The 21645-nt window shown below is 39.9% G+C and overlaps 1 protein-coding gene across 2 annotated transcripts in view; it reads left to right on the plus strand.

Moving 5' to 3' along the window:
• SYNPR (synaptoporin) overlaps positions 1–21645 on the plus strand; it is a 306812-nt gene that overhangs the window by 174128 nt on the left and 111039 nt on the right. For both annotated transcript variants that reach the window (XM_032867307.1, XM_032867308.1), the window contains one exon: positions 14562–14686. In XM_032867307.1, the coding sequence (XP_032723198.1) occupies positions 14562–14686 (125 nt within the window). The remainder of the gene's footprint in view (positions 1–14561; positions 14687–21645) is intronic.

Genomic DNA, 21645 nt, shown 5'->3' on the forward strand with positions numbered 1-21645 from the left:
AATAATGGAAATTTTCAGACATAAAAACAGGGAATAATTTAATGAGCCTCTGTTTACTCATCACTTACCTCCAACAATAATCAACTCATAGCCAGGGTTGTTCCTTTTTATGCTCCTCTTGTTACACCTTTTTCCCATGCATCCTATCAGTTTTCTCATAAATAAATTGGTATGTATCTCTCAAAGTAGTTGAATACAAAAGCACCACAATACTGTATCTCACATTTTAAAAATTACCAGTAAATCAATATCATTAAATATCTACAAATTCCCAAAAGTCTCATTTAATTTCATGATTTTTTATGGTTTCCTTAAATCTGGATGTTTTTTAAATCCATCATTGGATTGATATATCTCTTAAAACCTTTTTAATCTATAAGTTCCTCTCTCTCAGCCTCCCCCTCCAATCTTTCTCTCATGCATGCTGTCCATTTTTGTTGTTTGTTGTTGTTCTTGAAGGTGTTCTCCCTTGGAGAGTTTCTCAGGGTCTGGATTTTACTGGTTTAGTCCCTATGGTGTCATTTTACATGTTCCTGTCCCTTCTATACTGTTTTGTAAATTGGCACTTGAGAATAGAGGCTCGCTGAAATTCAGAGTGTGAATGAATGATTGATTGATTGATTGATTGATTTCTTCTTGCCAAGAATACGTCACAGTTGGTGAGGTCTTTTTCTATTAGTCTAAGGCACATAATATCTGATTGTGTCTCTTTTTGTGTTATCAGTCGTCTGTGCTTACATTTATTAATTCATGAAGGGTCATGTCTGAACTCAGACTGCCATAGCAAAGCACCAGAACCTGGGTGGCGTAAATAACAGAAATTTATTTCTGACGGTTCTGGAGGCTGACAAGCCCAAAGTCAAGGTGCTGGTAAGATAGATTTCATTCTGAGGCCTCCTCTTTTGACTTGTAGGAGTATACCTTCTTACTTACTGTGTGTTCCCATAGCCTTTCCCTGGTGAGTGTGTCTGCAGGGAAAGAGACAGAGAAGCAGGAAGCTTTGGTGTTTCCTCTTACAAGGATACCAGTCCTACTGGATCAGGGCCCTACCCTTAGGACTTAACCTTAATTACTTCCTTAGAGTTGACATCTTCAAATACAGCCACACTGGAAATTCAGGCTTCAATATATGAATTTGGGTGGGATGCAAACATTCAGTCCATAATAAATTACAAAATGGTGATATTCCAATTCTATCATTTCTTCTCCATTATTAGGGGAATAGTTTTATAAATGGGAAATTTCCTCTTTTCTACTATTTAGTCACTTACAAATAGCACTCATAAAGAAAATGTAAGAAAAATGACTGATTCTTCCCTTTCAGTTACTAGTTTTTAAAATAATGGATTTGTTCACTAATATCCTATAATGGTGACCAATTAGATTTTTAATTTTGGTTGTTTCTTTTAGTATGGATTCAAACTGTCATTCCTTATCTGAGTGGTCTTGGACAAATCCCTTAACCCCTCTAAGCCTTAGTTTACCTAACTCTGAAATGGGGATGATGATGGCATCTACCTCCCAGAGTGATGAGATTTCAGAGATAACAATGTCTCTAAAGCACCCAGCACACTGCTGGTCACAGAGTCTCACTAAGTAAAAACATCTGTGTTCTTATCATGATTTAAATTATAATCAGAAAATATTATTTTAGAATCTACTTCAAACTACTCCTATAGAACTTCTACACTACTATTTTGAGTATTTTTCAATATGAATAATATGCTGCCTTTTACCCGCCTGTTTAAGGTTTGCTCTTTTTCTCCATTGTGTAATCAAAATAATACACCGTGGCAAGTTGTCTCCTACGACACAGTTGATTTGACGACCATGCTTCATGTTTGAGAGGTTCAGAGGTTCTGACCCAGAAATCAAATGGCCAAAAAATCAGAATGATCAACAAGTGTATAAATGTTTCAAAGTATGAACAGTTTAGAGATGCAACTGGCCAGTGAGGTGTTCAAAGGAAGTAGAACATGGGGAAGGCCTTTAAATCTCTATATACAATTATTTGCATATTTCAGAATTCTTCTGACAACAGTTCTAAGAGTAATTCTGAGCTCATGAAATCATGAGCTCAAATATGATGCCTGTTTTTACGCATGGCTTGCATTTGGTAAGCCCTAGGTTTTATTTAATATAGCCACAAAGCACAAAAAAAAAAAAACCAAAAATAAGCAAAAAAAAAAAAAAATCAACTGCTGTTCTTTTCATGGGATTCTGTGCTTGTCTTTCATCAAGGAGAAGCTGAATTTACAACACAATTTTTTTTTTTTTTTTTTTTTTTTTTTTTTTTTAAGGAGAGGAATGGGTGGGAGGTTGGGTAAGCCTGGTGGTGGGTATTAAGGAGAGTACCTATGCAGGGAGCACTGGGTGTGATCCATAAACAATGAATCTTGGAACACTGAAAAAATAAAGTTAAAAAAAGAGAGAGACATTAAAAAAAAAATAGCCAAGAGCCAGAAAAAAATATAAAAATAAAGGAGAAGGAATGAGAGAAACTTCTTTTGTAAGGAGCCATGCAGTCTAGTAAAAAGAATTAATTGAGTGTAGCCAATTGGTTATGGTTCAGTATTTTTTTTCCAAAATAATCTGATATTCTAATTTGCTTTAGGGATATAAATACAACTCTAGGTCACAAAATGTTTAAATTTTAAAGAGAGATGTCAAATATTCTGAATTCAACTGGGATAAAATCCCAACTTGACTGTTATTTTCTGAATATAGTATCAAACAGACTCTTTTTAAAAAATGGGGTTTACAGGTTGTGACTTATCTTCAGTTTAAGAAAAAAAATCTAGTCATTCTATATTATCATGAAAGTATGGCTTCTGGCAAAGGATAGTTCACGCCAACATATTCAAAACATGTTATCGAACTACAAAATGATAGCTGGGTTCCCTGGGCATATCTTGCTTTAATTTTCTTGTCAAGCAGAAGTATGCAGTTAAGATATCTATCATCAGTGATTTTCTTCAATGCTGTAGAGATGTTTATGATAGGTAAGAAGGTTCAGGAAGTCCATATCACAGAAAAATGTCAAGTTCAAAAACACTACAATAAGCAAGAAATTAATTCAAAAGACTCTCACCAGGTGTCAGATAAATGTGTCAGTTCTGGGTGAGAGGCTCTGCTGAATTTTTATTTTTTCTCATTATTCCATTATGACAGATATGAGAGAATTAGAGTTGATTCCTTTAAAAATAATTGCCGTCACTGAATCTGATGAAAGATAAGTTGCACTTTTTAACTCAACTGTTGATGGAAGTATACTTGGGCCCTATGTTCACATGGCGTATTTTGAAATATTTTTACCTTGATCTAGAGAGTGACTTTGCCAAAATATTTTAATAACTAAGCAGGTCAAAAATATTATTCCATTTACATCCTCTGAAAATGTAAATAATTTGAAGGCATTATTGAAGACAATTCCAGAAGGGAGTGGGACTTTCTTGATTTTATATTTTTCTTCATCCAAATGAAAGTTAAAAACAGCACCACCATCTAATGACAGGCTCAAATTACTTTGCTCAGGTTACTCAGAGGTTGTCTAAATTTGCAATTTTAATAAAATCTTTTTTTAGTTACAAAAGTTATACATGCTTATTGGCAGAAATTGAAACAATACAAAAATAATGAGGGGCACCTGGGTGGTTCAGTCAGTTAAGCAACGGACTTTTGAATTCAGCTCAGGTCATTATCTCAGGGTCATGGGATGAGCCCCATGTTGGGCTCCGCGCTCAGTGGGGAATCTATTTGAGATTCTCTTCCTCTCCTCCTCCCTCTTCCTCTGCCACTCTCCCCCAATTTGTTCACGTTCACACTCTATCTCTCTCAAATAAATAAATCTTTAAAAAAGAAAAGAAATAATATAAAAATAATGAAAAACTGAATTTCTGGGGCATCTGGGTGTTTCAGTCAGTTAAGCATCTGCCTTCGGCTCAGGTCATGATCCCAGGGTCCTGGGATCAAGCCCGGCATCAGGCTCCCTGCTCAGTGGAGAGTCTGCTTCTCCCTCTTCCTCTGCCACTCCCCCTGCATTTGCCCTCTCACTCTCTCTCACTCACTCTCCCTCTATCTCAAATAAATAAATAAATACAATTAAAAAAAAAAAAGAAAAACAATTTCTGCCTCCAAAGTCCAATTCTCAGGGGTAACAACTGATGATACTTTAGTGTTTCCTTTCTAGACCTTTACAAATCTATTTAATATATACATGTATAGTATACTTGGCAATTTGCTTTTCTTTTTCTTTGCAAAAAGATGAACAACTTTCTATACTGCTATTCATTCTTTTACACTATTGCATAATATTCCCTTGGCTAAATATCTCAGAATTTATTTGATTACTCTATATTTTTATAAGCATGAAGATTGTTTCCCATTTATTTTTACTATTTCAACCATGCATTTTACTTCAAAGATGTATCAGGCTTTAATGCTGGAAAATAAAATTCAAGCAGAAATTGACATTTCAATTTATGGATAGAGGTTAAATTAAACCTATCCTGTGTGCCTATTATATGAGGCACAGGACTTCCTAGGTACTGTCTAGGACAAGGGAAATGACCATGCAGCTGACATGTCCACGGACACAGCAGCCATTTTGTGACTATGAGGTCAAGACCATAAGAACCAAAGAGGTGTGTGTATAGACGTCATCAATTCTGGACTTCTCAATATGTATGAAAAGTAAACCTTTTTTCTTTAAACCACTAGAGGTCAAGTGTTCTGTTACCTGTGACCAAATATTTTATTCATTGATCCAATCTCTGAACTGCACATTTAAGACCAGGAAAGCAGAAGCATCTTCTGCTTTGTAAGTAATTTGGAGCTCTTTTTCTGTAGCTCAGAATTCCTCAGGCAATGGTATGAAGTACCAGTTCTGTGAGGCTGCTTTTGCCTGGGAGGATTTCACACAAATCACAAAGTAGGTAGAAGGGCAGAATATCCAGTATTTGACAGGTAGCATGAAATAGGATGCAGTGTGGAAGATACTGGTGCTGGTTAAGAACACAGGTAGTTATGTACAATGACAGGAAGAAACATACAGCTCTACATAGGAAAGCTTTTTGATGGTAGCTTTCAGGGCCTCCCTATAAGATACAATTATATTGTCTTCCAGGGACAACTTGCAGTTTATCTCTACATAAAGGTTCCGTCTCAGGTTTTACAGGGTTATTCACAGAAGCTTTCTGGGTCAGAATATTGCAGTAACCATAAACTGATAGTGAAGAACGTGCTTGGTCAATTTCCTTGGAAAAATCCAATTATCAGCAAGAGAAGACACACTAAAAGAAAGAATTAGACAAAGATGGGTAGAAATAGAACATTAGGTTTTAAAGGTGTTCATCAGTCTGCTGGGGGCCTCCTGGGTGGCCAGTGGGGTGTGGGGGAAGCCACAGTTAATCAAAAACTCGTTCTGCACCAGAAGCTAACTTGACAGTAATCTTCACTTTTCCAGGGTTGCTATTGAGACAATCAGCTCCTGGAAACAACTGTGTTCCCAGAAATGCTCTTGGGGGGTTCTTGGGACAAATGGCTCATCAGCCCAAGACAAATCATAAAAGGAGAAGGGACAAGAGGGGTTCTTCAGAGGGGAGTGGAGGAGAGGGAATTGGGTCCCTTTAACCTGTAAACTGTTGAATGATAGAGATGTGTGGAAGTGAGCAAGCTGTCAGCCCCGCTGTGACTGACGGGGGGGACTTGTGCAGTGTAATTGACAAGACCTACTCATAACAAGCTTTCTAAGTGTTCCTGTCATGCCAGACTCTATCTCCCCTCCCCTGGTGACCTGTGATACTAGTGTGAAGGTTTGTGTTGCTGAGGCAAAATGCCTGAGCTACACGGGCATCCATTGGGATGTTCAGGGCTTTGTCCTGTGGATGCTTTCGTTAGTCTTCATTTGGCTTTCTGAGCACTGATGTGATGAGAACAGCTTCCCATGACCCGTAACTGGCATTTCTGTGTTAGTCTTCCCATAGCATGTGCTAGCCAATACTGTCACAGCGCTGGGAAAGTTGAGAAGAAGGAAGATAAACTTCAGAGAAAGGCAGGTCTGAGTTCAAACCATGATGACTTCACACATCAAAAAAACTGTGTGTGGCCTTGGGTTTTATCATCTATTAAATGAGGGATTGTGTTTCTACTTCCCGGGGCTGTTGAGAGGATGAAGCAAGCTAATGTAAATAATGTACTTACTGAAGAGACTGGCACAGAGAACCAAATATAATTGTTTTATTGTTACTGTTGTCAGCATAATGTTTGTTATTGTTTTCAGTGCCAAAATACGCTTTTCTGTGCACTACACCCTCTCGTCTTCTCTTGGCCATTAACTCATATATTCACTCCTTGGCAAAATGTAGGAGCCGTGAAGGAGGTTTTGGCGCAGCAGGGGATATAAAGATGAAATATAAAAAGGGGCATGGTCCTGTTGGCACAGGGGGTTTAGACCCTGGAGAAGTAAGACACTTGCTGGTCTTCTAGAGCCCTGTCCCTCCTTCTCTCATGCCACACTCTCCATGGCAACCACCTCGGCCTGTCTGAAATACGAATTTGTCATGCCCCTCCCCTGCTGAAATCCCAATCCCCTCCTAAAACTGGGGTTTCTTCAGGTTTTGGGGTGGGGGGGCTTCTTCCCAGGGACAGACTATTTCCTTAAGGGCTGATTAGTAAATATGTTTGGCGTTGTAGAGCAGGGTCTTTGTTATCAGTATTCTGTTCTGTCATCAAGGCAGCTATGTACATACAGGAGGAGAAATCTTCTTCTCCCTCTTACCTGGATAAATCTGGCAGGTTTCCTGATTTCTCCTTAGCTGTCCACTCTCCAGATAGCTATTCCTCATTTCTCCTCCACTCCTCTGCAAGGACATACCATAATTGTTGTATTTTCCTCTAACATGCTCCAATTACACAATAAAACACTATCGCGGTGCCTTTTCATTCACTTGTCTGTATCCCCAAATACACAGCAAGTCCGCTAGAGGTGGAGGAGGGAATTATATTTACTTATTTAGTCAACAAGTATTTAGGGAATCCCTACTTCATGCCAAGCATTGTACAAGGTGGTAGAGATCCAGCAGTTGACAAAGATAAGTATATTACCTTTCCTCGGGGACGTGGTCAAACAAAACATAAACAGATGAATAAATAATGCCAGACAGATTATAAGACATCTGTCTCTGTAAAAACAAAGACAGGGAATAATGGGGCCGGGGTTGGGGTGGACTGAGGGTCAGGAAGCCTGCTCTGGAGAATATGGTCGAAGAAGACCTCTATTTATAAAGGAGCTCAGCTTATTTAGAGGGCTGGGGAGATGAGGGTGTGAAAAGCTGGAAGCTGAGAGGCATGAGATAAGGTGTGCCAAGAGGAACAATTCCTTTTATTAATGTATTTTGTCCACTCATTTCTATCCCAAATTGGTTGGAAGCCGGCAGAGAATTAAGTCCAGGGGACTTCCACCATGCCGCAGTCACAGGCCGGACGCCTTCCTGCTGCCCAAGGGGGCCCTCAGCAAAGAGGCTCAGGGGTTGGAGGGCGGAGCCTTGGGTCTGTGCATGGACCAGACTGGCTCCCTGAGGCTGCAGGTGAGGCTCAGCTAACGCACTAGAGGCAGGGCATCAGCAGCTTCTGCTATAATAACATGTGAGTAAGTGATTGAGTGATGAAAGGATGAGTAGTTGTAGCTGATGGAAGAGGAGAGAATCAATGCGATAAGCCCAAGGTGAGTGGTATGAAATAACGGGAAATACGGGATAAGAGGGATGAGTCAATGAAATAAACCCAAGGCTCTTGCTCCTGGGGAGAGTCCAGGAAGGTCCCTCGGGAGCCACGGTGTGCTGGCATCCAACTGATGGTGCAGTTCTCCTTCTAATCAAGTTTGCCGGTACTAAGAGGGTAGCTTGGAGTTGGCCATGGCAGAAGTAGTCACATCATGGAAACTGGCAAGTCAAATGCTAGAAATCAGTAGCATTCCTGGAGTTCTGGTTGTCAGTGCACAGCTCAGTGGCATCGTGAGTATGATGAGTACCTGGTTTCAATTTTCCAATCTCTGTCATACTAGTCTCCTTATTCTCACTTTATTTCTTCCAAGGTATCCTTCGCGCCTGAGCTTGTGCATCAGGCCATGGAAAATGTCCCCTCCCTAACTTTCCTGCAGACCACAGGTCCCTGTGAGAGCCATTAATCAACCTGATTTCCTGTCCTCCTCTAACCTATTGCTTTCCACTATCCCTCGCAAGTTAACCAGAACGATTAATAGCATGTTTCATTGATATTCCTTGTGTGGTTTAATTAGTTCTGTGGAGGAAGCTGCTTGCCCTCTTTTCAGGGAAAAACCTTTGGTATCATTAAGTGTGCAAAGATATGCCTGCTATGGCTGGTTTTGGTTTATGGATGCTTATTAAGCCAGAAAATGCAAAGGAATGCTTCTGTCTCTTTCACCTGAATATATTTCTAATCAGTCTGCATGCAAGGAAAATCTCTGCTGGTTAATTTTGTCCATTTAGAGAATAATTTTTTGTTGTTAGGAACAGAGCTGTAGATCACCCAAGACAGTCGTGAAATGAGAGTTCATCTCAGGAGATTTATTTCTGTCTCTTGAATTCAAGGGAAGTGAATGATTGGGACAGTGGCTATGATCATTGATTATCTTAGAATGTGCTGGAGGGTGAGGTGTCTGCTTTGTTTGAGATTTGGAAGCTTGAGGAAAGATAGCCGTATAAGGATTTTATAATTTCACTTGGTTGGGTAAATGGACTTTGACCTCAAGGTTATGACCCTAGTATCTACAAAGGTGAGTAGATTGCATTACCAGAAGGAACACAGTGCTAGCTGAGGATGTACACACAGAGCCCAGGTTGTGGAAAAATGACATCTGCGTGCATGTGCACACACACAGACTCCCTGTCTTCACATCTCTCATCAAGTTGCTTGTAGTCCCTGCAGACCCTGTGGAGGTCTTTCTCCCTAGTCCCTCTCTCATCGCTTCCTTATACCTCATATATTTAGTCCCCTCAGGCTCTTCTCTCTTTTCAGACACAGGACCCGCCTCCAGTTCTCATTCCATCTTGGCCTCATAGCAGCTCTTTCTCCCAGCATTTGCCTTGCAGAGTCAAGGATCTATAAGACACACAGACCTTCCTCTTGTTCATTTTAACGGCCTCTCAGAGGAATGGTTGTGAAGCTAAGGAAGCTTCTGTCTCTTTACAATGTCTTCCAAGAACCTCCTTCTAAAATCCTCCATCCAATCAAGAGTGGAGGGAGGGAAGGATGGAAGAAAGGAAGAGGGAGGAAGGGAGGATGGAAGGAAGGAAGGAAGGAGAACAAATTGAGCACAAAACATCCATTCTGCTTGACTAGTGAGCTTGCCCGTATGTGCCTATGAGACACTGAAGAGAAATATGGAGAGCCTCAGGCCACTACAGCACCACGGTGCCTTTCTGGGCAAAGAGGACTGGGACATTTGACAGTTACCTCCCACCCCGGTGGCTGGGAATTGTTCTCCCTGCTATTGTAGAGCTAATTAGAAGAATGCTGACTCAGGGAGTCCAGAGACAGGACTAGCTCCAACTCTACTCTAGCCGAGTGGGGACAAGTGAATTTTCCTCTCGAGTTCTTGGTTTCTTCAGTAGTGTGGTAGTAGTAGTAATAGTAGCAGAGGAAGAAGGAGGAGGAGACACTTTAATGTTTGCTGAGGGCTGTGAACTTGACGCTTTACGTATGTTCTCCCAGCTAAAGCATGCCAAACTCTGTGAGGTAAACACTATTCTTCTCAGCCTCTTTCATGATCCAGTTGCCACGCTGACCTTCCCCTGGCAAGCCTTTCCTCCCTTGGGGTTTCACTTGAGCTGTTCTCTCTTCCCAGAGCACCGAGTAAGTGCACATTAAACATCTGCTGAATGAACCAGCGAATTGGTCCTGATTTAAGAGATGTAGGAACTGATGTTTGGAGAAGTTAAATAACCTGCTCAGTGTCAGACAGCTAAGAATTGGACTAAAACCCGGGTTCTGCCTGACTCCCACAACTGCTCTGCCCCCACCACCTAGGGAGGAGTGGCTGGGCAGACTTCTGGGAGGGGAAACTGTGAGAGTATTTTCTGAGCTCCCTCTCACTGTACATTCCTCTTCAACACTAAGGGAATTTTGACCCACCAAAGAGCTTCCAGTCCCCTCTCCCCACTCTGACTTGATGTCCAATTACAGAACTAGGCCCCTGGCTGATATAGTCTGAAGGAGTTGATTTACTCTCCCAAATATGGAATCAACCATGCCTGTAATACGTTAGTCACTCAGCAGGATCTGACTCTCTGAGTGTTGTACAGACATTATCTGTTTAATCCTCACCCAACCCATGTGAATTTGATATCGGTCACACAGTGTGATTTCCCTTTAATCAGTAAAGACTGGGGGAAGGGAGAAAGTTAACTGGAAAGCCCATAGGTATCTTATTTAACTGAAGTACAACATCTTGTGTTTTCAGAGCTCGATAGAAGTTAAAAGAAAAACTAGTAGTGTGTGCGGTTTTAACAGTCTGACACCTTCCTTCTATGCATCTAACATTTTGAATAGTTAATTACATACTTATCATTCCATCTTAAGTTCATTACATGGTAATATTAATAATACCTTACTGTATATAAAGCACTTTAAGGTAAGATGAAAAGCCATGGGTAGTTCCCTTATAGCTATTAAGCACTGAAATTAACAGGAGTTATCTTTTTGTCCCTTCAACTCTAACTTGCTACATTTTCATGTTTCAAGTAATTTTTTTAAATGCACCTGCTTAGAGCCATTATGCTATTCTGCTACATCTTTAATATGGGAATGCTAAGCTTCGCGCGCGCACACACACACACACACACACACACACCGGTGCTGTTAAGAGAAAATAATAGCACATATGTTAAGTGCCAGGCCCAGTACCTGGCCCATAGTAGGCACTTAATAATGGCAAGAATAGACAACGCCTCCTAACCTTGACATGTACAAGTGCTGGTTACACACTTAGGAGTCTTGACCCATAGAAGAGGTCATGTGCAACTACCACATAATCTCCGCATGAATTGAGAGGGGCTGCACATAAATATGTATTCCATCTTATTAAATTCTCTCAGTGACTCAAGAAGACACAGAGGACATACCTGTCCTACAGGTGAGGACGCTTGAACGGGGGAAGGGCTGTCTCCATAGCCATACCACAGAGTTGGGGCTCCATTATCCCACTCTTTCTTCTGGAAGAAGTCTTTCCAAAGGCAGGATTCTGACGTGGCACGAAACGCCGAAACATCCTGTATTCTATAAAATGCAACTTAGATTTAAGCACTGAGCACTTAAACTCACTTCCTCTTTATTCCTACCAATACTATGAGCTGACAGAAAGAGAGCATTTGGTCGTGAGAAGTGAGCAGATGCACACCACAGGGATAAAAATCCTGGTTCCCTTCAGCCTTGGTGTTCTGTGTGTATCAGCTCCAGATGGTGGAGTGGCTTGGAGTAGCTTCTGAACGCCTCCTCAAATGCTATTGATGAGGCAAATTAGGAAGCAAAGCAAAGCAAAACAGATCAGTTTTTCTGGAGTGCTTGGATTCTGGTTCACTGGGACTGTTGGTCGTGTCAGTTTAGCTAGAGAGTAAATCTGAATTTCCTGTTTTATGGCTTGGAACATCTTACCACGGAGCCTTCCACATCCATTTGGAGTAATAACATTTGTTAATGTTTATTGAGTCCTGTCCTCTGCCAGGATCTGTTCTAAGTGCTTTGCACACATTCACCCATATAAACACAGTTTTCTCTTACTATATCTACTATGTTTTTTGGTCAAATTGTTTCCATTTTTAAAATACTGATTTTAAAAACTAAAAACTTAAAACTGCCTCACACAGAAAAAAAAAAAGAGGTCCCCAAATATTCCTTTCCCCATGAAGGTTTTATCATTAACCACCTTTTTCCTATTATAGTTAAGACGGCCATTTGAGGCCAACAGCTCTGAAAGTCTTCACTACCGAGTAAGACTGAGATGGCCGGTGTTACAGATAATACTCCTTTGGCCTTCTGTGCTTTCTTTTCTTTTCTTTTCTTTTTTAAAAGATTTTATTTATTTATTTGGTAGAGAGAGAGAGAGATCACAAGTAGGCAGAAAGGCAGCCAGAGAGAGAGGGGCAAGCAGGCTCCCCGCTGAGCAGAGAGCCCGATGCAGGGCTCAATCCCAGGACCCTGGGATCATGACCCGAGCCGAAGGCAGAGGCTTAACCCACTGAGCCACCCAGATGCCCCCTTCTGTGCTTTCTGACTAGATGTGGTAACATTGCCAGTTTCAGCAACCTTCTTGTCCACAGCCACTCTCTCCTTTATATCATGAATAGCAAAATGACCCAAAAGAGTTATTATCAGTGCTGTATTTACTGATGAGGAAACCAAGGCATGGGGAAATTAAGGAACCTTCCCAAGGTCACATTCCAGAGCCCATGCACTTAACCCTTGCACAATAATTCTGCTTTACAAAATGAGCTAGTGTTCCTAATGGGACCCCAAAATACCTTGAGAAGCTGAATTCCAAAATGAAAATAAAATAAGTGGGAGTATTGCAACATGGGTTAGTGTTAAGTGCACTTGATTGACTTTCTTCGGAAATGAGCAGGAAATACTTTTGAATTTAGACAAACTAAGCAGACAAAGTTTAGCATTTGCTTCCCATCTTAGGCTATCCTTGGTCTCCCAGATGTATCTTCTTTCTTGAAGCCTTCCCTGATTTCTTGCTCCTAATGTTCAGTACCTAATTCCCACAGACCCATGTTCTATACCAGGATAGACTATGACATTAGTTGGTAACCAGTCAACCCTTTTAATAGTTGACAAAGAGCAACTAATACAGAGAGGTAACAATCAGGGAGGCTTTGAGGCTGACCTATAATGAAATCAGAGACTCTGAAATAGTACCTTTTAGATACTCATCTACTCTCCCCCAGCCCTTTAGCTCTCAAATTCTGACTATGCCATTAAAAAACAAAAAAAACATTCTTCTACATGTAGCTGCCCAGTTTTCCCAGCACCATTTATTGAAGAGACTGTCTTTTTTCCACTGTATATTTTTTCCTGTTTTGTCGAAGATTAACTGACCATAGAGTTGAGGGTCCATATATGGGCTCTCTACTCTGTTCCACTGGTCTATGTGTCTGTTTTTATGCCAGTACCATGCTGTCTTGGTGATCACAGCTTTGTAGAAAAGCTTGAAATCAGGTAACGTGATGCCCCCAGTTTTATTTTTGTTTTTCAACATTTCCTTAGTGATTCGGGGTCTCTTCTGGTTCCATACAAATTTTTGGATTATTTGCTCCAGCTCTTTGAAGAATACCGGTGGAATTTTGATTGGAATGGCATTAAAAGTATAGATTGCTCTAGGCAGTATAGACATTATAACAATGTTTATTCTTCCGATCCAAGAGCTTACACTGTTGGTGGGAATGCAAGTTGGTGCAGCCTCTTTGGAGAACAGTGTGGAGATTCCTCAAGAAATTAAAAATAGAACTTCCCTATGACCCTGCAATTGCACTACTGGGTATTTACCCCAATGATACAGATGTAATGAAAAGAAGGGCCATCTGTACCCTAATGTTTGTAGCAACAATGGCCACGGTCGCCAAACTGTGGAAAGAACCAAGATGCCCTTCAACGGACGAATGGATAAAGAAGATGTGGTCCATATACACTATGGAGTATTATGCCTCCATCAGAAAGGATGAATACCCAACTTTTGTAAACATGGACGGGACTGGAAAAGATTATGCTGAGTGAAATAAGTCAAGCAGAGAGAGTCGATTATCATATGGTTTCACTTATTTGTGGAGCATAACAAATAGCATGGAGGACATGGGGAGTTAGGGGAAGGGAGCTGGGGGAAATTGGAAGGGGAGGTGAACAATGAGAGACTATGGACTCTGAAAAACAATCTGAAGGGTTTGAAGAGGTGGGGGGTGGAAGGTTCGGGGAACCACGTGGTGGGTATTAGAGAGGGCACAGATTGCATGGAGCACTGGGTGTGGTACAAAAACAATGAATACTGTTATGTTGAAAATAAATTAAAAAAATGATTTAAAAAAAAAACAAAAACAGAAACTATATTACTTCAAAAGATTAAAAATGTTAATCGCAGAAAATACAGATAATACCAAAGGAAGAAAGCAAAGAGACACCTCAAAGTCTTCCTACCTGGAGACCTCCGTCATTATTCCCTCAGTGTATGACTTTCCAGTTGTTTTAATGTGAGATCCTATCTCTACCTTCTGAGGCATGACAGCTCTTTACACAAACATGGATATTTTATATCGCATTCAGTTTTCCTCCAAGCACAGTTACCCCAGCTTGCCAGATTATTTTTTTCAGACACCGCCTCTGCAGTTTCCATCATTCTCCTGGCTTTCATCTTCCTGCTTGAACCATATATGATGCCATATTTTAGAAGAACCGTAACCTCTCTCAACCCAGACACTGAACTCCTATGAAATACTTCACTAGATTAGTGTGATTCTAATAATTCTTTTCTTTTGTTTCTTTGTTCTCCACAGCTTTTTGCAATCTTTGCATTTGCAACATGCGGTGGCTATTCCGGAGGCCTGCGGCTGAGTGTGGACTGTGTCAACAAGACGGAAAGTAACCTCAGCATTGACATAGCATTTGCCTACCCATTCAGGTAGGGAATGGCTGTTCATGCTCACAGAGAGGGCCCTTCTTTCTTATTTTTGAGGAAGGGGAGGGACAGACGGAAAGGGAGAGGGAGAATCTTAAGCAAGCTCCACGCCCAACGTAGAGCCCGATGCTGGGCTCGATCTCACCACCCTGAGATCACGACATGAGCCAAAATCAAGAGTTTGACAATCAACTGAGACACCCAGATGCCCCTGCCTAATATTTTTCTTTAAGATTTTTATTTATTTGACAGAGAAAGAGAGAGAGAGAGAGAGAGCATAAGCATGGGGAGTGGCAGGCAGAGGGAGAAGCAGACTCCCCACTGAGCAAAGAGCCCAATATAGGACTTGATCCCAGGACCCTGGGATCATGACCTGAGCCAAAGTCAGATGCTTAAGCGACTGAGCCACCCAGGTGTCCCTGGTATTATTTTTTAAAACAACTTTCAGCACGATGTTTGGCATCTCCTTAATCTACTCTCTTGTTCACTTCAGTTTAACTTTTATTGAGTAATCATCTTGTGTCAGACATGGTGCTGGCTCTGGAATTACAGAAAAAGGTAGAAATTGTCCCCTGAAAACTTTTCTTAAATAGGAAAGTACAGTGTTTTCCGATATCTTTCCCATGAGCTCTAGATATTTAATGTTTAATGAAGAAGAGGAGGAGGGAGGGAGAGAAGGCGTGAGGGATAATTTAAAAATGATATGGTCAAATAAATTTAAGAAATATTTCCCAGAACTCTGCTTTTCTAATGCACATTTTGAATCACCAAGAGAAATACAACGTTTCCCAAATATGTTTGACCGCAGACACCTTCTCTCACTGAGCATCTCAGAGGATCTGCATGTCATGGAACATATCCTTATTATACTGATTTAGTGAAACTTCCCTAGTCCAAAACAAAAGTGCCTCAGCTCATAGCCAATAAATCATAGGAAGTAGCATTTATACCAGAATACTGAATGATTTTTAAGAGTAGAACTCATAAAAGCTGCAGACACCTCTGTTCAAGTAGATACTCTCTAAACTAATAAGAGAGTACAAAGCTCAGAAATATTAAGCATAGATTCCCTGGTAATTTGGTAATAAAAGCTCCCTGCGTGAGTAGAAATGAGGCAAATGGGGGTGGGGGAAGAAGTGCTTGACACTTCTGAAGTTCTGGATGCGCTCCTTGGCATATTGGAGAATGACCAAGCCAGTGCACACTCACTGATCAATATGTGAGATCTAGGATAGGAGAAAAGAACTACCAATGGTTGGGATCTAGCATAGGAGATAAGAAATGTCAATGGCTGGACAGCAAGGGTAGGATGCTTGGTAACATTATTCATGAAATTGTAAAGTCTGCATTGCCTTCTCCAATGATTTTCTCCCAAATGATTGGTAGCAGCAGATGAGTCAAAGGTCAATCCATTAACATTTGAAGATCAGCAAGTCACTAGACATTGAGCACAGGTCTCTCTATCTCTCAGACTGGAAGATAGTAATCAAGAGACCTGTTTAGACAGGAAAACAGTGCCTGTTTTGTTTTGTTTTGTTTTTGGTGGAGAGCAGGGTAATATATTTAATTTCATGCAATCCTTGGCTAAGTGTATATTTGAAAATACACTCCAAGCAAACAGTTTCCGGTATTGGGCTTAATTTTCTTCCCAAGACGTGTTACCAGCCCAATAAAGGGCAGCTGAAGAAATTGGATAAAAATGTTTATTGCCATCTATGAAGACAGGGGCCCACTTCTTTGAAATATTTTTACTTGGGTTCTGAGACAAAGATAATCCACCATTATTTTTTCAGTAGCAGACACTTACCTTCCAACCACTACCTTTCTCAGAAGCTCTGTATCTAGAACAGATGGGAGTCCCCAAGAAACCTGAAGCCGTGAGGAAAGGGGCTTCAAGCATAGAGTTGGTCTTCCTTCGCCCTGTCCCTGCTACACACATCGCCCCCTCCCCCACTGCAGCACCTCCAGTATCTCCTTAGAACCCTAGGTCTCCTATAAGTACTATAAAAACCACTGTTCTAGAAGAAAACAAGAAAGCTTTTGGCACTCCGCTTACCACATCTGTATAACACTTAGCGTCTACTATTCAGGAATCAAGATTAGCCCACTCATCCCACAGAATATTTTGCACTTTTGTCCCATTAGTGTCCATCTAAGAGATATCCATACCATTCCAAAGAGGCTCTGTTTTTACTAGAGTTGCAATTTCATTCATACATTTGGATAATTCAGAATGGTGTGCCATTATCTTCTTAGGGAAGCTGTCAGTGGTAAGTGACCACATCTAGAATCTATAGAGATTATTTTGATGTCACTTGTTTCCGAAGCAGTTGGGTTAACAAGAGGCTAGTGATGTAAATCACTCAAAAGGTTATTTTCTCCCAAAACTTTACAAGCCAATGCCAATGATTTGGTCATAATCTGAGAAATAAAAAAAGAGCATTCAGCAGCTTCTAACTATTCAGTTAATTGCAAACACAAGGAAGGCAATAAACTCTAATGCCAAGGCTGTAAATGACAGAGCAAAGAAAGCTACTTAACTGCCTTATCAGATTAACAGGTATGGGATAAAGTCAATTTAGAAAATGCTAGATAATTTACAAAATATTCACATGCTGCTTCTGATAAATATGACAAAGTGTGTAACTCCTTTATACCACCATATGTACATTTTTTTGGCTCATATCAGAAGGAATTTACATTCAGCAATATATTCTTTTTACTATGGGCATAAAACATTTGTCTTCTGACCTTCCTTTTGACTCCTGATCAAAATGAGCAAGAAATATTTAGCTGTTCTCTCACCTACTGTATGTGTTAATTTGGTTTAAAAAAAAAAAAACTTATTTGATAGTTTGGAGGGTTCTGGATTCAAAATTTTTAGCCATTTTTACGCAGAAGTGTGAAGTAGAGTTTTTTTATGATAAGAATTTTAATTTTTATAGAAAGTATACTTGAAGAATGCCAGCTAACACTCTGCATGGATCCTCGATCCATGTCAAATGGAAGCTAAAGGTTAGAGCAGAGAGTTTGTGGGCTATGAGAACAAAGATTTTCATGGCAAAGGTTAGTTCTGATGGGTCCAAGTGATGAATAAATAAGTCCACAAATTCTTACTGCAAGTCTGCTATAAGCCTGCCAAACTCTGTACTAGCCACCTTCATGTATATTATGTGATCATTACACCAACCCAGTGAAGCAGATCACCATTACTCTGACTGAGAAGACTGAGTGGAGAAAAATTGGGACAACATCACGTAGAAAATCAATTCTAAACTTTTAGATTTCATATATTCTACTAACTTGAATAAAAACTAAAGAAAACAACGTTCAGACTGTTCGAAGCATGGTGAGTCAGAGCAAAAAGTATGGTAGAGAAAAGTGACAAGGGTGGAAAGGCAGTTCATGGCAAGATTTTAGAAGACCTGGAATTTCTGAGGGATTGAATAGAGACAAGGAGCTAAAGCTGATGAAAAGAGAATAATGGGGAAAACCATTTGAAGCAGAGAATGTAGATTTGGGTTTGATCATGCGGAGTTTGGGGTGTTTTTCTGTCAAGAAAGTTTGTGCTAAGCCCATGGAAGGAGAGGTGAAGCCAGAATGAAGTGCAAAAGAGTTGTTTTCATGTAATGAAAAGGATGTCCCGGAAGAAAAGAGGTCACCAAGAGAAATGCAAGAAGGGGAGTACAGTGCTCACCTGTGGGATATGCCTGCAAATGAAGGACGAGAGGAATGACTGAGGAAACCAAGAAGAGCCAAGCAGAGAAGAGGTGAGACAACCAGCAAAGTGTAGGCTTCACAGCAGGTAAGAATGTGTCCTATGTGCTACCAGTCAGCATAAGTAGCGCCACCCAGTACTTCAAAGAAGTAAAGAAGCAAAAACTATGAAAAGACCAGTGGATGTAACTGATAGTGGTTATTAAGGACTTCTTCGTGGAAAAGAAATTGTGCCAGACTGTTGAAGAATGACAAGGAGAATTTGGTACACTTTCCCTCAGACAAGTAGAGTGCAAAATTCCAGGGATTCTAACGGTCTTACCTTAAGCCCGCGTGAGATGATGTTTATGGAGAACATTCACCTCCTGCTTCTTGTAAGTAATTAGCTCATTTGATGATGTGGTGATAAACTTCCCACTTTGGCTAAACAATAATAAATTTTCCAGTGAGTTAAGAATCTCCCATTATTTGAGAACAACTGAATATAAAGAATACAAAACGGTTTAAAATGAAAAATAAATTATTATGTCACTTACATGTCTTGAGACCGCCCCCCCAGCAAAATTAAAAATATTAGGTTTGCTGTCAATTTCAAGCATTATTGTAGATTAAGGAGTACTAATTACTGCTTTAGCTAATTAACAAGATTGCCCTTGATTAATTTATCCTTAAAAAAATAACCAGAGATATAGAAAAGGAAGTGTGTACAAAGGTATTTATTGTTGTATCATTTTAAGTTCTTCAAAATTAGAAACAACTTTTATGCCCCCAAATGGGGAATCAGTTAAATAAATTGTGGCATACCCATAAAAGGAAAGACTAGAATATCCACAATAGCCAAACTGTGGAAAAAGCCAAGATACCCTTCAGTAGACAAATGGATAAAGAAGATGTGGTCCATATACACAATGGAATATTATTCAACCAGCAGAAAGGATGAATACCCAACTTTTGCATCAACATGGATGAAACTGGAGGAGATTATGCTAAGTGAAATAAGTCAAACAGAGAAAGTCAATTATCATATGGTTTCACTTATTTGTGGAACATAAGAAATAGCATGGAGGACATTAGGAGAAGGAAGGGAAAAATGAAGGGGGAGAAATTGGAGTGGGAGATGAACCATGAGAGACTATGGACTCTGGGAAAAAAAATGGAGGGTTTTAGAAGGGAGGGGTGAGGGGATGAGTGAGCCTGGTGATGGGTATTAAGAAGGGCACGGATTGCATGGAGCACTGGGTGTTATACACAAACAATGAATCATGGGACCCTACATCGATAATGATGTACTGTATGGTGACTAACATAACATAATAAAAAAACGAGAAGCTAGGCAGCCACTAAAAGTCATTTTCTCAAATAACATTTAAAGATATTGGAGACGCTTTGGGCATTGTATAATGTGACCAGAAAACAAAACTATACCTATTTAACGATTCTGATTTTGTTTTATTTTTTACTACCTGGCTGTGACAGATACTGCCATGCCCTCATTTCCCAGTCCTTCACCATGCAAGCCTACACCTTTCACTGCAAGTTTTTATGACTGTTAAAAGTCTTTCTGTGGCCATGGGAATTGGCTTGGTCAGTATATAGGACAGACCAGAAATGCTGGGGAGTTGCTCTCTCCTGAAGCAGCCCTCATCCAATAATAAATGTAAGTTGGAGGATAGAATCCCAACTTCCTCCCCTCTCATGCGGTACAACTCTAAAGCATCTTTCATAACATCTCTGAGAGGTATCCAGCAGGATAGCTCAGCCCACAGTGGAAATCTGGTCAGTAACACACATTTTATTACCTTCCTTCCCATTCCTATCTCAATTCTCCACTTACTGGTGTTTTCAGAGATGAAGCCTCCAAAAACAGTTTGCTCTCATGTTGTGATCGCGGGTTCTACTTTGGGGTAGTCCAACCTAAGTATTGATTGAATTACAAACATTAAAGAAAATGGGTGGATGGATGGATGGACGGACGGATGGACAGACAGATAATAGATAAAGATAAATCCCTATTTACTCTCACTCAAAATTCATCTTGTGTGATTTTTTTTTCCCATCTTGTATAATGTTGATCATGTGAAAACCAACTTGGTTAGAAATCAGTACCTTCAGTTCAGAACATCTCCCCTTATGGTTTCTAGTTCAGGTTTCATATATGAGCCAAAGTTGGTTTTCTGTATTTGTGGTATCTTAGCATATATGGTGGATTCCTTCCTTTAGAAGTCATACTAGCATGTACTTTAACCTCAGTTTCTGAAAAATAGAAGATTGCTTAGATTTTGGAAGTGATCTATGGCACCTCCAAAATAAATTTTGTATAAGATAGTTTATACTTTGTCAGTCCATTCCAAATATATTCTCTAATTATAGTGGTTAGCCACACTTCTTTTCTCATGACATACCCAAATAAAAACTAAATCATTTTTATGGAGATTATGTCATGATCATTGCATCAAAATGTTAATTTCTTTCTCTGTAGTAAAATTATGAGTGATTCAAATATTCTTTTTATACTTATTACATTTTCTAAATTTTCTACAATAAGATTTTATGACTTTTTATACCATTAATCTACTGAAACAATATAGTATAGCTTGAACTATAAAGATGGACTGCCGGGTTCAAATCCCCTTTCATAACTACCAGCTATGTTTTATTAAGAAAGTTGCCTACATCTTTGTTTTCTCTGTGAAACAGAGACAGTGTTACGTATTTCACAGCAGTATTGTATTAAGTGAATTATATATGGGAAATGCTTAAAACAAGGCCTGGCTTTCAATAAGTTCTCTTTTAGTATAATATTTTTACTTTCATCAAGAAGGGAATTAAAAATAGAGAGCTAAAAAGGATAATTATTTTAGTTAATTAGCAAAAATATCCCCAAGACAACAAAACAACCCCTTTATTATGTTATGTTTTACCCAGAAAGGTACCTTCCCCAATTGTCGCTCTCCCATATGCAAACATTAAAAAGTGCATACATATTTAAGTGTCTCACATTTATTAACTTGTTTTTAGCTCTTTAATGCTTATTTGGGTTGTCCTTGAAGGTATCATCAGGTCTGTATTTTTTTTCTCATTTAACTAATGGGAGATGAAATCCTCCCAAAGTGACAGAATGGTGAACGCTCAGTGGCATTAGCACAGTACTTCCAGGGTTGTGTGGCCTGAGTGGGGGTAGGGGAATGAGATTCTGGTCTGTTCCTCATGATTCTTGAAATGGAATTTGAGATGGGGTCTTCTGA

Source organism: Lontra canadensis, unplaced genomic scaffold (assembly GCF_010015895.1).
Source record: "Lontra canadensis isolate GAN:19392208 unplaced genomic scaffold, GSC_riverotter_1.0 scaffold34, whole genome shotgun sequence".
In the NCBI taxonomy this organism is placed as follows: Eukaryota; Metazoa; Chordata; class Mammalia; order Carnivora; family Mustelidae; genus Lontra; species Lontra canadensis.